We start from the raw sequence: 16,183 nt of genomic DNA on the forward strand, positions 1-16,183 counted from the left end.
AAATTGATATCCCACAGTTGTTCATCCAACGACCAAGCTTTAGCTTGCTCCAGCTTTCACAATTATGACACTGTAATCAGACGTCAGGAAATAATCCTGCCAATGCTTAAGCTGTCACCATTGATAATCTTTCTAGAAGATGACAGGCAAGGTCGAAGGGTCCCAAAGAATCAGTCTGCATCAAAAAAGTAAATTAGCTGTTTGTAAGGTTATATGCAGGATAGAGAATACATTTCAATTACGAATTCAAGTACCCATTTGATTCCTGAAAGCCCTAGGCTGTTTTCATTATTACAAACTCGAGAACCAAGTGACAACTCTGTTTCGGATTCTTCACAGCCATGACCTTGTTGAAGGCTAGATTGGTACCAAGGACACAAAATTTAATGGCTTACTGAAGTTTATCTGAAATCGTGAAAATTTTGGTCCTCGACTACAACTTTTTATGAGATCAATACCCCTAAAATGACTTCAACTACTGTCCCAAACCAAGAGATGTATCATACCAAATTATCAAATATCTATTAGCAGAGCTCTGATGCGCTTCAAATTTCCTGGAACCATCAAACGTTTATATCAATCAATTTAATAGGTGAGCAAGGGTATAACGATGCAGCTAAAGTACACTACACAACCAGTATCCTAAGACATACTTCCATAAGTCAATTACAGTATGGGAGAACTTAACAAACCGCAGTCATAGTTGAATGTTTAGATGACTTTGAACCAGCATCTTGACTGCAGGTCTGAGAATATGCGCTTCCACTCAAGGCTTGACAATCTTTGCCAGAGGCAGAGAATTTCTTAATGGCAAGCTCATGGCATGTGTCTTCAGCATCCAAATTAGATGAGCAAGAACATTGGGGAGGACGTCTCGGTCCTTGGGAATGATTTACTTGCGCAGCAATAAAGGCATCTAGTGAATCAGAGATTAACTGAGAAAGCTTCAAGCCTGGGTTACTCCCATTTGATTTTGGATCGAAGGTATTCAAAATTCCCTGCAATGATGCTTCAGATAGCAGGCCCCCAATCCTTATGTTATTTAGACCATCATCCCACAGAGTTGAAGGCTGCCCAATGCTGCCAGCATCCCTCTTTGCTTCGTTAACCTAGACAGACATGAATATGCAAATTTCAGAAAGATATAACATTGAAAAGCATATTCTAATCAAATCTCCATATAGATCAAACATGCAAAGTTGACCTTAATCAAATAATTCTGGCAATCGATCTTGAAACTTTCTCAAATAACTTCCACAAATCTTAAAACACTAGGATCCGATGATCATTTTGATGGCTTATCAGTTACACACACACACACTCTAAAGGCTGAAAGCTGGAAGCACTCGTAAGTCACAATCGCCACAGGAAAATATTGCTAAACACTCAAATCAAGCAAATTACACAAGAACACAATAACAGCAGTCAATTGAGAAAATGCCCAAAAAATATACAGTACCACAGGTCCAATTAATTCATTGGAAGATACATTATCAGCCAAAACCGCATTTGTAGCTCCAGTTGAAGTGCTGTGTTTGGTTGGAACTCCTCACTGGTTTCCTCCATCCACTTCATTTCACTACGGGCACTCACTGCATCAATGCTGCAAACTTGCTGCATGATTTGAGGTTGCAAGCAGGCATCATAGGTAGTCGACATTGAAGGTACTCCAACAGATTCAGTTCCAGAATCCGAGAAACAACCATACCTTAAGACACAGAACAAATCAGAAAACTAAACCAAACTAATAGATGCAACGAAAAGGTGATCAGACCCAAGACCTTAGACGGAAAATAGATGCGTTCCCAATAGCTGCACTGATATTAATGTCACTCAACGTCCACTTCTTAGTAGTTGAAGCTTCAGATGTGTTACAATGGTAGAGGACTGGCTCCCCGCAAGCAATTCCCGAACCACCCCACTTGTCATTTAAATGCTTTAGCACGGACGACAACTTTTTCCGAGCGCTTAGAGTGAGTTCCAGGTAGGGATGATAGCCATCCTGCAGAGATTAATAAATAAATTAAAAAAAGGTCGGCATCTAAAAATGCACAAAACAAAATAGAATGAGGTCAGAACATATTTGCAACATCCCGCTGGTTGATATTCTTTGACCTTTTCCAATCCCACACGAGTTCCTTCATCAACTGGAAAGAGCTGCAGCTTTATCTTCGCGGGCATTTGCTTGCTTTCTCCGCTGACCCTCCTTTTCCTAATTAATAATTAACAATCAATTTTACACTAAAACAATACCATAACCAAATAATTAACTAAAGAAAAGGCTTTTAGCGGATCTCATAATCAGCTTGGTTTAGTTTAGTGCAAATCAATTAATGATTAGCTAGGGTTTGTTTGTAGTGCTAATCAGTTTCAGAATTCATGAAAGATATTTTATAGAAATTTGGAGTTATGAGATTGAGAAAAATAGCGTACCTGGATTGAATTTTAAAGCTGATTGCTTGCTGAGAGGGAGAGGGAGAGAGAGAGATTTGAAAACTGAATAGAGAGAGAAATGTTGGCGGGAATGAGTTTTTTTTTTATATAGCATGTTAGAGCCGGCTATGATTGGATGAAAATATTATTTAATAATGTGATGTAAAAAAAATTTCAAAATTAATTTTTTTAATATTTTAAATTATTTTAATATATTTATTTTGAAAATTATTTTAAAATAGGATTGAGCTTATCTATTACATTTATGTGGGCCTCATATTTGGGCTTGGGTCTATCTTATTGGCCTTTTATAATTTATAATGGTGCTGTTTTTGTTTTTAATAAGTTTGGATTATTTAAAAAAAAAAAAACCATAACAACCAAGATAAAGATAAATAATATTTTAAAATAACTCATTTTAGAGAAGAAGAAATGGATTTAATGATTAGTAAAAATATATTGTATAAAAATATCTTCTTTTTTTTCCACTCTTATCTTTAATTTTTATTAATATATTTTTTTTTATTTGTGCTTATAGTTAGGTCTATGTACTTATTTGTCTTTGATTTGTTATCCCCATTCATCTATTTTTTTTGAATAATATTTGATTGTGATTACTTGAAGATAATGAATCTTTTTAAAGAATTTATTTGAAATTATAGTAAAAATTAGTTTTAAAGTATATTTTACTTAGAAATATATCAAAATAATATTTTTTATTTTAAAATTTTACTTTTAATATTTGAACATTAAACCCAATTAAAAAAACTAAATAATTAATTTAAAAAATTTTAAAAAAAAATTGACGGCATTAAAACCCTAGCCAAGCAATATATATATGGTTTTCATCACCTTAACATAAACCAAAATCAGGTATACATGATTTGTTTTTATATTTTAAAAATATTTTAAAGAAAATTTAAATATTTTTATTTTTTAAAATTAATATATTTTTAGTGTTTTTAAATTATTTTAATATATTTATTAATAAAAAATATTTGAAAAATTAACGCTTCAAAATAGATTCGTAAAACACAACTATGCATTGCCAAAAATCATGGAGGCGTCAACTTGGATGCTGAACAGAGATGGCGAGCTTTGACTTGTCTTCTACCTCTTTAGAAAACAGAGCTCTGTGTAAATGGGTCAGTGATAGTTGCACCATGGAAAAGGAAAGGATGGCGGTATTAGCCACGAGATTAGAGCCACCCTACCCCCTACCTAATTTTATTAGGTTTACAATGAAAACGACAACGCCACCGTTAGAGTTATTTTAATGGCATTTTGTTACTTTGTCTTCCAGTTTGTTTCGCAGTATACTTACATATATTTTTTTAGATATTTTTTTATATTAAAATATATATTAATAATATTTTTTTATTTTTTAAAAATTATTTTTAATATTAATACATCAAAACCATCCAAAACATATTAAATTGCAATAAAAATAAATTTTTTTAAATATAATTTACACTACATTTTCAAATATGCTTTTTTTCTTTCAAGAGATATTAATTTGTTATTTTTCTATGGAAAAAAGAATTATTTTAAATAATTTAAAAATAAATTAAAATCCAAGAGTTTTCTCATTCATTTATTCTTCTTCTTTGATCTCCATTCAAACCTTAACCTCATTCTTTCAAATTTCTGATAGTATGGGTGAAGGCTGAGAATGTTTCACATGATCGATTGCCATGCTTGATGCTTTTTTTTTGCCCCACCAGCCATTTAATTGTAGATTTTATTTTACCGTTTATATAAAAAATAAAATAAATATTTTTAATATATTTTTAAATAAAAATACTTTAAAATTAATTTTTACTATTTTAAATATCCCCTGGCATCATTACCTGATGATCAAACATGACAGTTGTTGTGAGCTAGCTGCATCACAATATACAATATAAATGCTTTGGTGGCAAAATTAAATAAAAATATTGAATTATTTCAAAATTATTATCAGACGTATAATAATAAGATTTGATGACAAAATTATTCTATAACTAATATATCAACAAAAAATTAAATAAGAATAATCAAAATCAAATCTGTTACAACATTTCTATCATTTATTTGATAATCTTAGTATCATATTTGTTTTATCAAAAAAAATTCTCCATTTAAAAACTATAGTTTTAAATAAGATTTTAAAATATAATTTATTTTATTTTTTAAAATATTAAAACTTATATAAATTTATATTTACTTATACTATTAATTAGAAAAGAAAATAAAAATAATAAAATTTAAAATCATAATAATTATAGCTTACATTAAGTTTTTATTCTTGAAGAAATAAACAAATTACGTTGCACATCCTACAATTCAAATTATATTTTTTTTACTGTACATTCCTTTATTTTTATTGTGCTCAAACTTTGCGTTTGCTTTGGATATCTGTTAAAAAAAATTGAGTTATTTCAAAATTGTTATCTGGCGTATAATAATAAAATTTAATGATAAAATTGATCTTCAACTACTAAAACAATAAATAATTAAATAAAAATAATCAAATTCGAATTTGTTACAAAATTTTAATGATTTTTTATTTCAAAACTTGTTATCAAACCAGTTATATCAAAAAAACTTTTTTAACTTAAAAATTCTGATTTTAAAATATATTTTATTTTATTTTTCTAAAACACCTTTTTAAATAAAAGTATTTTAGGCTTAAAACCTACATCAACTTATTTTGCACTATAAATTAATTTTAATTAAAAAAATAAAAATAATAATATTCAAAGCCATAAATATTTAGTTAATGAACACCAATCTCTAAAAATTATACAAAAGTAAATTAGATGTCAACCCCTCTTATTTACTACACTAAATAAAACAAATTAATGTTAATTTGTCTACCCATCTAATTTTTTTATAGACCTTTTTAATGAATAAGATAAAGGTGGTGAAAATAATATAAAAAACAAAATGAATTGAATCTTATTTCTATCAAATATATAAATTCAAATATTTATCCATTTGATTTAAATTAAAAGTTATAATTGAATTGAATTATAATAGATAATTGATTGAAAATATAAGAAATACATCAACATAAAAACTATTTTGCTTTAAAATAATTTTTTTATATATTTGTATTATTTTGAGGTGATAATGTAAAAAAATAAATTTTAAAAAATAAAAAAATTATTTTAATATATTTTTTTATTTGAGTGATAATATTTTTATTTTAAAGCAATAATAACTTTTAATTATTAAACTGAATATAATAGTAAATCTATAAATAACTTAATGTTTTTTGTTGATTTTATTATAGTATAAAGTGTTATGTATTAATAAAATTTAGAATATTTTTTTATAATGTTTTTAAAAATAAAAACAAAATATAAAATTAAATAAACTATAAAATTCTCTGAGTAATTTTTCGAATACAAAATCTATCTCCGTGTCTCGTTGCTCATTATGCTATAAAAAATAACTGGATATTCAATCAAATCATAATAGAATAAATGGCGGCGCATTGATTTACGAAATGAGATTATAAACAATGTTTCTATTTTGAACTTTTCTTACCTTTCTACTTCGATCTCAATAGGAGAAATCAAAATTAAATCAAGAAAACAAAATTAGTTCCTTTTTTTTTTTGGGTTTGTGAGTGTTTTGTGTTTCTGTGAAAATAAAAGAAATCAATTAATTATTTTTTTAAACATTAAACCAATAATTTTACTTCCCTTTCTGAACATCCTCTCTCTGCAATTTCTTTTTCTTTCTTTCTTTATTTAAATATTAATGTTTTCCCTCAAAGCCCCGAAGCCCATTTTTGTTACTGCCATCCTCTCTCTCTCTATCTGCCTCCCTGAAATCTCCTGCTGAATTCTTCGTTTTTCCGTTTGCTTCCCGGGAAAACTCACAATTGCTTCCTGGAGAAGTCTCTTTCTTTTCCAGGTACAGCCCATTTACTTTCGTTTTTCCGTTTGTTTCCCGGGAAAACTCACAGTTGCTTCCCGGAAAAAGTCTCTTTCTTTTCCAGGTACAGCCCAGTTACTTCATTTTAGTCCTTGTAATTATTGGCAAGATCGAATTTCTTTCCAGTTTTAGTAATTCTTAGTTTTTTTTTCCTGTCTGTGATTGAATTTGGATGGATCTGATTCAATTGTATGGATTTTTTTTGCTTCCATTTGGATTTTATTTACTGAAATTGAAACTGGGATTGTTTAAGTTTCCGGGATATGATTACTTTGATCCTTTTTTAAAAAAAAAAAATCCGGGATATGATTACTTTGATCCTTTTTTTTAAATTTTTTTTTATAAAGCTAAAAACGTTGTTGGGTTCTTTTCAATACTCTGCTTGATTCAAGAGTAAATTTGAAGAATAATAAAAAGATCACTGTTCAATCCCAAAGCTTAGAGCACTTTAGTTCACATCAAATCTAACTTGGTATGATTGTTTTAAGGTAGATCATGATGAAATTTAATGCGACATTACGTTACGTTTCACAGGATGTATACTGTAAGCTTCAACGATCACTGTGATAGATTAGCTGTTAGAATGAGCATCACGTCGTAGTGGTGGTAGAGGTCTTGTTTATGCACACCTTAGTGGTTCCTTTGAATTGATTTAAGGCTAATATGTAAAGAGATCACCTAAGTTTGATTGAGAACTACAGAGGGGTCCCAATCCAAATACGTCGTAGTTCATGAATTAAAATCAGAGAAGAATACTATAGCGGGTATCAATGAAAATGTTGATAGTTCATGGAGGCTCTTTATGCTTTAGCCTTAATTGAATGACCAATTTGATTCGTGTCATTGTTTTGGGTAGTTGTGGTGCTCTTGCATCCGTCTTACATTTTTATCATCTATAGTTTGTGTTTTTGGTTCAAACTACCAGCTTTCTTCATTGTTAAATTGACATGTCAATTTGTCATGCTATAGTATTCTTGTAATTTTCTTATGCTGTTATGTAATTCATGGCAAAACCAATTTATCTTATTCATGTATTTTTCTTGAGTACAGATATTACACTTAACTTTTAACCTTCAAGTATTGTATTTGCTCTCATGAAGAGTGACCAGTGAAGTTTCTGCCGATAATTAGAAGTCGTAGAAGAAAATGTCTTCAACAAAGGCTGACAGGAAGGCAGCTGGTGATGCAGCTTCATGGCTGTTCAATGTTGTCACATCTGTTGGAATCATCCTCGTCAATAAAGCCTTGATGGCTACCTACGGTTATAGTTTTGGTATGCTCCCAATGACAATCTACTCAAAAAATCTTATCAGTGTCTCATTTTTTAATCACCAAACTGATTATGTATTTTTTAGTTTAAGCCAAGTGCTTACGACAAGGCTTGCTGGTTTTGATCTTGTCCATTCTTTTCATTAGAATGTGTTTTGGATGTTATATTCTTGTGTAGTACTAAGAAATGTAAAATGAATACGTGCATGTATAAACTGGGCAGGGATATGAAGCCAGGCATCACTATCTCATTTCCATTGGCCTACTATTACATATTTGCATGACTTTTTTATGTTGGATGCCTGTGCGTTATTACCTACCCACTTAGTTATATTGTAAAATGTAATACAATTTTGTGGACCAAATCTGGGATAAATATTTAATCGCACTTTTTTCCACACAATGTTCATAATCACCGACTTCTTGAAGCATGAAAATGGGGTCCAATCAAGCTATCATTTTGCTTGCATTGTACATTCTTGCTACAATTCCTTCTACTGATACATATGCACATGGAATTGCCCATACATGACACTAGTTTCAAGGAGAGTGCATAATACAGCTTGGGACGTCTAAAAACAATAATTAAGTTTATAAAAATTAAAAAAACAATAATTATAACTAAGTTAATTAACAGTGTGATACTATGCAATCACCTAATGCATACATGTTTGTCAAGTAATATCATAAGAATTAAATTGATCTTGTATTGTTTATTCATGTGGTTCAAGTTGTAAAACTGGAAAATTAACTGCAATCCATTTTGTATGTAATATGAAGAACTCGATTATCAATTTCACCAAGGAGTGAGGATAATGCCTCCTATTAGCTGATAAAGGAGTCCTGGGCATTCTGATTTTTTTTTTTTGCTGTGCCTAATTTTTAAAATCTAATGCTTTCTTGCAGCTACAACATTAACGGGTCTGCATTTTGCCACAACAACATTGTTAACTGTTGTCCTTAGGTGGTTGGGGTATATCCAGCCTTCCCATCTCCCACTGCCTGATCTTCTGAAGTTTGTTTTGTTTGCAAACTGTTCTATTGTTGGAATGAATGTGAGTTTGATGTGGAACTCGGTTGGATTTTATCAGGTCAGTTTAGGAGCATTTCTACATGTCTGTTTGCTCTTTATTATGTCAATTTTAGAAGTTACAACTTTCCTTTTAAAACTTATTGTCAGATTGCAAAGCTGAGTATGATCCCAGTATCTTGTTTTCTGGAAGTTGTCTTGGACAACGTGCGGTATTCAAGGGACACAAAGCTTAGTATACTGGTAGTTCTTCTTGGTGTGGCAGTATGTACTGTTACAGATGTGAGTGTTAATGCCAAAGGATTTGTAGCTGCCGTAATAGCAGTTTGGAGCACTGCCTTGCAGCAGTATGTAAGTAACTCTATTTGGACATGTTGTTATTACATATGATTGGCATTAAAAGCTGGGATCGTTTCTGGGTGCTAAATTCAAATTTCTACAAGTTCTAGGATGGGACAAGTACAGGTTCTTTGCATATTTAGTTCCCCCCCTCCCATATGCACCTTTTCTTTTCATATTTATGCAGATATGCTTAATTGCATTCATTAGAAAAATTAGTCAATGGTTTAATTAGAAAATTGTTTTGACCTGCACCATTTTATGCCCATATGGGTGCAGTTGGGGCATGTTAATTGTGGTTTTGATTCTTTCAAATCTTAGTTTTCTGTCCGTTTCTAATATTTGTTTGGATACTTTATTTATAACGCAATGGGTTTTCACATTGTACAGTATGTACATTATCTTCAACGGAGGTATTCTCTAGGATCTTTCAACTTATTGGGGCACACTGCTCCAGCACAAGCTGCATCTCTGCTTGTAGTAGGGCCCTTTTTGGACTATTGGTTGACAAACAATAGAGTTGATGCTTACGCCTACACTTTAACATCCACTGTAAGTTGTCTTCTGTTATCTGGTTTTGGATTGTTATTTGAGGGATAGTTGCTTTGCACTGAAGTTGACTGCTTTGAGCTAGCATAATTCTCCCATTAGATCATCAGAGGACGTACAGAGGGTTCAAGCCAATGCTTGATCACTACAAGAGCAAGAAAATAGCAACTTGTTTAATGCTTAGGCAACAAAGAGAGTTTAGCGGGCTACAGTCTTAACATCCTTTTGTATGCCATTAAACAGTGGCTGCAAATATGCTTATACGTTGTTGCCCCAAAAGGAAAGTGTAAGCATCTAGCTTATACACCAGATGAGTACTTGATTACATGAGTGGACATGCGTTTTGACTGATTAAGCTGAGGATGATTTAAACTGACTAAAAATAAACATTGGGCTCGGTTGAATAATTGAGCCTAAGGGGGAATCTTGGTGTTTTAACAAAATAAATAACAAGAATGATACAATAATAATAATGCTTGTAGGGTGTACTCAATCTGGTGAAGTGCCTTTAAGGACCCAAAAGAAAATTAATAATGTCTTATAATCCTTCCCAATAATTGGTCAGATATTAGAAACTGCATGGAGAAGTTCTCTGTCTCCACACTTGAACAATCACAAAAATCTCATACCTGGACTGTACAGGTTGATAATTCTAGTTATGAAATTCCTATTTATTTATAGAAAACATACAGCACTTAAGTCAGTTTCTGAATTTTCATTTTTACAGTTTTAATGTGGTAAAATGTATCTAATATGGTCTAGCAACATCTATTCATGTGCTTCTGTATGCTTAAGTTGCAGATTTGGGGTGACTATCTGTGCCATGGATATTAAATGCTTGTGTAGATACTTCTATGGATACTGAAGCACCTTGCTCAATTCTCGCTATATAGCTATTATAGTTATGGTTTTCTTTCAATGCTGTTCAAAAGCTCAGTAGCATGCCTGATTTTTAAAGCTGCCGAGAAGCTGTGTGCTAGTTGTGGTTACTTTAAATGATCTGACACGCACCTTGTTGTCTGCAGTTGTTCATAGTCGTGTCGTGCAGCATTGCAGTAGGGACAAACCTCAGCCAATTCATCTGCATTGGCAGGTTTACAGCCGTGTCATTCCAAGTGCTTGGACATATGAAGACAATTCTTGTCCTGATTTTAGGATTTATTTTCTTCGGGAAAGAAGGTCTCAATCTTCATGTAGTTGTAGGCATGATCATTGCAGTAGCAGGAATGATCTGGTATGGCAACGCCTCATCTAAGCCCGGAGGGAAGGAGCGCCGTAGTCTTTCAATGAATGGCAACAAATCACAAAAACATGATGGGTTACCAGAATCCACCGAGGTGGATGCCAAGGTTTAGAGTTCAGTTGAAGGTTGGAAAAGAAAGAGAGGAAAAAGACAAATATGCACTCGGCATTTTAGATCAGCTGATTTCAGGAACTCTTTACACTTGGGAGGTCATAGTACTTTACTAAATTTTTTCATCACAGATTGTTTTCTTGTTCTTGAATTAATTCACGTAAAGGATGCTGTTGAGTGGGATACTAATTCCCCAAAGTTACGTCCACAATCATCTTCTATAGTAATTTATTTCCTTGTGAAAATCAAGCTCGCACTCTCCTTCTGGCCTCTCTTATATGCATCTGTGCTGTAGATTTACTGCTTATGAAGGCCCCCGTATACCACATGCTCCCAGAACCCTGAGAATAGCCTGAAGAATGCAAGGAATTGTTGAAATGAGCTTGTTTTTCCTCTCTCGTCATGGTGTCCCAAAAGGAGGCATGCCCATTCACGCTTGAAACACAGAAAACAAGACTTTCTGTGAACCTGATATTGATACACACTGGGAATAGTTGGCATTCAGGCAATCCCTTCTATAAAAATGGCATCAAGAAAAAATACATCTCATTTTACGTTACGAAGCATCTTGGTTTTTCATCTTCAAGCCTTCCTCCAGGTTACAAGACAAGACGACAAAAGGGTGAAGGAATTGGCGAACCTTTCTATGCTAGCTTCTTCATGCTCTTTTGTTGGCACAAGAATGAACCTTTGTGCAGCAAACCTGTAGCTCTAGGTCAAGAATTAAAAGAGGCTCTTATTTCTTCTACTGCAGGATAATAATGCCTGCACTGCCATAACTCTTCTTGCTGGTCTGCCGGGAAAAAGAGAAGAAAGTAAAAGAACCTCTGGCAGGGCTGCTGGCATGGGCTTTATTCAGTATTGTTAGGGGCTGTTGGCATGGGCCTTCTGTCCACTCCCTTACACACCGGAGGTACCTGTCTCCCTCTCTCTCTCTCTCCCCTCTCATTCATACCATAATAATTCTGGTAGGGTCAGTCTCTTTGAAAGCCATCTTCTCTCCCGTGTGGCATTGATTTTCCGTTCTCTATCGTTTTCTTGTTGCTTTCCATTCAACGCAGGGAAAGACCAAAAAGAGAGGGAGACCCACTCGCACGCCTCTCCAGCCCAACATCTCTCACTAGCTTAATTAATCATTTAACCTCTCATTAACCAATGAACGCCTTCCCTCGGTGCTCCCACCCTCTCTTATCCTCATGCCACTGTTTATTTAAGAAACCAGGGGATCACCTTTCCTCCATTAAAGTATTTTTTCTCTCTTCGAAGACAAGAAGCGCCTCAGGCTATGCGTGACGGTGTGCGTACAAACACGCAGTGAAGAGGAAGGGATTTTTCAATGTATCACTTAAAATGAAAAGAAATATCAAGAGACGGACCCTCCCCCCCAATAATTGAAGGTGTAGGAGTTGTTTGTGCACGTGTGCTGTCCCCCCACTCTTTATTATATTATGTACGTGTTAGCATGAGTCAAAACGCAACCCCATCAATAAATAATGGCACCTTTTTTCTTGGCAACCAAACACTTTGAGTTCCTATTCATGAAAAAAAAGTAAGTGTAATGAACAAGTGCTGATGGCAACTACTCCTTGCTTCTTCAACGCTCCATGTTTTTACTTACTACCCATCTTGATTGAAGATTTTTATGGAGATGTATTGCTTCTCTTTTTTTTTTTTTTTAATTCATCAGTGTATGTTCTTCTTGCTTTTGGAGACTGAATTCTATATTAAATTTCAAATTTGACCGTAGTGAATTTGGGTTGGGTGGGAAGCTATTGAAACTACCCTTTTCAGTGGTGCCATTTGGTGTTGCAATCGTGATCATAGATAAGCATTGATCTTGTTCTTGCCTGCCTCTTCTTAAATCTACTACATTATTTCTAATAAAACCCTATATTATTTTTTTTAATATAAATAAAAAAGACTTTAAGAAATGAATTTTTTTAGCGCAGTTAAAAAAAATGATGAAGTCATACAATCAAAAAAATAATTAGGCATCTAGTATGCTTTTATGAGACATCTACAACTTCATTCTAATTTTAACTTTAAAGACCTTTTTTTTTGCCTTTTCCTCTCTCTTTCCTTATGGTAAAAAATACTTATAGACTAAAGTGTAATGAAATTACTGAAATTTAAGAGGCAAACAATAATTTCTGAAGTCTTAGGTTGAAAATGAGAAACAAACCAAAGTATAAGAGGTTTTTTGTTTTTATAATTTTACTATTGTTTTAATCTATTTTATTAAACACAATTGAGAGTCAATGACCTAGTTTTATTTTTTATTTTTGAAAACATTAATGTTGCATAATTATATTTTTTTTATGTTAAGAAAAAAATTGGTCTGATACATGATATAAAGTGGATTATCAATTTAATGTTTAAGTGGTCATTTATTTATTCGGCTGCGGTTGCTTTTAAAACAAATCGTATAAATAATATATTTGGTAATCATAAAATATGAATTATTGTATACATGGGGGCCATTACAAAATGTTGTTTCACGAGAAATAGCTCAAATAATTATATATTTTTTAAAATATTTATCTTATTTAATAAATAATAAATAAGTTACTATATCATTAAATTTAACTTGATATCTTATCCAAACTTAATTCTCTCTCTCTATATATATATATATATATTATTTTATATTAAATAATAAATAATACTTAAACAGTGAATACTTGAATAGATATTCCAAACTTGAAAAATAAAATATAAATATTTAAATTTTATATTAAATATATAAATAAATATCATTGAACATAAACACATGTCACATGGAAAATGCGAGTAGTCAAACTCTCACAATTCAAGGATTTGTTTTCTTTAAGGTAAGTAAGTAAATAAATAAATAAATAAATAGACATGTCATTAACTAGATTCATTTTTAGAAGGAAGATTCAAATAACTGAAAGAACTTATTCTCATTTTTTATTTTAGGAATTACTTTTTTAACATATGCTATGCTTTTTGCTTATTCTAGCCTCCTTGTTTGAAAGTGTGGTCTAAAACAAATGTTTAATAAATTTATTTTTAAAATTTTAAAATTATTTTAATATATTAATTTTAAAAAATAAAAAAGTATTTTAAAAAATAATCATAACTATACTCTAAAATACCTCTAATTAAAAAACTGCTTTTTATTAAAAATAAAATGAATTTTTTAAATCATCTAATTTTAGTGTTTAAAAAGGACCATGGCTAAAAAAATAGAAACCATAAAATTTTTCTTATTAAAAGAAAAAGAAAAAGATAAGGAAATCTTATTTACAAATCCCACCTCAACACGAGTGTGATTTTCTTAAAAATTGATCATTGATATTTATATTCTAAACCATTTTACTCTCTTACTATCTCATTTATGGTGTTCTTTCTTAACATCAACACATCTTATTAAAATTCAAATTTGTTAACCATTCAGTATATTCAGTATATGACTCAAAAATAAAAATTTAGAATAAAAGGATTTGTTATTTTTATAATATTAGTTTTGATGATCAAATAGTTATAAGTTCAAATCTTTTTATTTCTATTTATTTGATAAAAAAACACAAGATAATGTAAGGTTGTGCAAGTTTCAAGTTTAAAAAACTTTTACTTGAGAGGATGTGTTAGAGAATAATATAGATCATATCTTGAGATCTTATTTAATAATTTAAATTTTTAGGTTGAGATGATTCTTTGATAATAAAATGATTTTGATAAGTTAGAATGGTTTTGATTGCCTAGGCTTAAACCATGTGAATTTCATTTAATCATATATTTTTTCTTGAAAAAACTATATTTATTTACGTTATATTAAATATATAAATAAATATCATTAGATACGGACACACGTCACATGGATGATATTAGTAGTCAAACTTACACAATTCAAACAAATGTTTAATAAATTTATTTTTAAAATTTTAAAATTATTTTGATATATTGATTTTAAAATTAAATTTTAAAAAATAAAAAAATTATTTTCAAACAAAAATATTTTAAAAAATAATTATAATTACACTATAAAATACCACTAATTAAAAAAGTGCTTTTTATTGAAAATAAAATAAATTTTTTAAATCATCTAATTTTAGCAGTTAAAAACGACCATGACTAAAAGAATAGAAACCATAAACTTTTTCTTATTAAAAGAAAAAGAAAAAAAATAAAAAAATCTTGTTTACAAATCCCACCTCAACATAAGTGTGATTTTCTTGAAAATTTATCATTGATATTTATATTCTAAACTACCCTTCTCTCTTACCATCTCATTTATTGTGTCCTCTTTCAACATCAACACATCCTATTAAAAATCATATTTGTTAATCATTCAGTATATGACTCAAAAATAAAAATTTAGTATAAAAAGATTTGTTATTTTTATGATATCAGTTTTGATAACTAAGTGGTTATAAATTCAAATCTTTTTATTCCTATTTATTTGATAAAAAAAATACAAGGTAATGTAAGGTTATGCAAGTTTCAAGTTTAAAAATTTTTGACTTGAAAGGATATGTTAGAGAATAATATAGATCATATTTTGATATCTTATTTAATAATTTAAATTTTTAGATTGAGATGATTCTTTAATAATAAAATGATTTTGAAGAGCTAGAATGGTTTTGATTACCTACGGCTTAAACCATGTGACTTTTATTTAATTATTTTTTTTTTAAGAAAACTATATTTATTTAGGGTTAGAATTAAATGGAAATATGGGCAAAGTTAGAAAAGCAAATTAAATTTAATGGAGTCTTCTAATGTAAAATCTCATTTAAACCATAATAATTCAATTGCTAAATAAATTTATATCAATTTATGTATATAATTGAATTCAATTCTACTAAAAAATGGCTTCAAATCGCATGTTTATTTTTGTGTTGAAGAAATCTATTTTCAATGATTATTTTATGTTTCTATTATGGTGATAGTCCTTTGTTGCTTGATATGATCTAGTTTTTATAACTTTTAAAGGTTTTCATACAAGCTTCTTTCTTTGACTTTTCAAGTTAAATTTTAGTGTTGATATCCAAATTTTTTTTATTAAATATCTTTGAATAACTAAATCAATGTGAAATATGTGTTTTTAAGATCATCTAAGAAGAAAATTAGTATCAATTAATATCTAAGTTGGCTCAAAGATGCCCTTATCAGCTAATCAATTGAAGAAAGAAATGACTACATACATTATAAAGGAATATCTCTTTAAGGATGGAAATGCATAAAATTTTCTATCAAGGGATCAAATTAAAACTTTTCGAACCCAAACAAGCCACATATATGGCCTTTTTTTAAAA

At 30.5% G+C, this 16,183-nt stretch overlaps 2 protein-coding genes across 5 annotated transcripts; one reads left to right on the forward strand and one right to left on the reverse strand.

Moving 5' to 3' along the window:
• Positions 1-71: 71 nt before the first annotated feature.
• On the reverse strand, positions 72-2,531 carry LOC105126472 (TSL-kinase interacting protein 1). The gene is given in 9 exon segments (XM_011027342.1): positions 72-148; positions 151-175; positions 255-377; positions 693-1,109; positions 1,460-1,555; positions 1,558-1,708; positions 1,782-2,002; positions 2,116-2,212; positions 2,434-2,531. Coding segments are annotated over 8 exon segments (1,164 nt in total). The 5' UTR covers positions 2,182-2,212; positions 2,434-2,531; the 3' UTR covers positions 72-83.
• Positions 2,532-6,105: 3,574 nt separating this feature from the next.
• LOC105126405 (UDP-galactose transporter 2) lies at positions 6,106-11,146 on the forward strand. Of its 4 annotated transcripts, none has more exons than XM_011027269.1 (6): positions 6,106-6,424; positions 7,411-7,633; positions 8,536-8,720; positions 8,810-9,010; positions 9,389-9,550; positions 10,573-11,146. In XM_011027269.1, exons 2-6 carry the CDS (start codon positions 7,507-7,509, stop codon positions 10,900-10,902), a joined length of 1,005 nt encoding a protein of 334 aa, XP_011025571.1. In that variant the 5' UTR covers positions 6,106-6,424; positions 7,411-7,506; the 3' UTR covers positions 10,903-11,146. The 4 variants fall into 4 exon arrangements, with proteins under 4 accessions (XP_011025571.1, XP_011025572.1, XP_011025573.1 ...); XM_011027270.1 differs by having other exon boundaries at positions 7,461-7,633; XM_011027271.1 differs by having other exon boundaries at positions 6,106-6,339.
• Positions 11,147-16,183: the final 5,037 nt, after the last annotated feature.

Source organism: Populus euphratica, unplaced genomic scaffold (assembly GCF_000495115.2).
Source record: "Populus euphratica unplaced genomic scaffold, PopEup_1.0 scaffold78.1, whole genome shotgun sequence".
Classification (NCBI taxonomy): Eukaryota; Viridiplantae; Streptophyta; class Magnoliopsida; order Malpighiales; family Salicaceae; genus Populus; species Populus euphratica.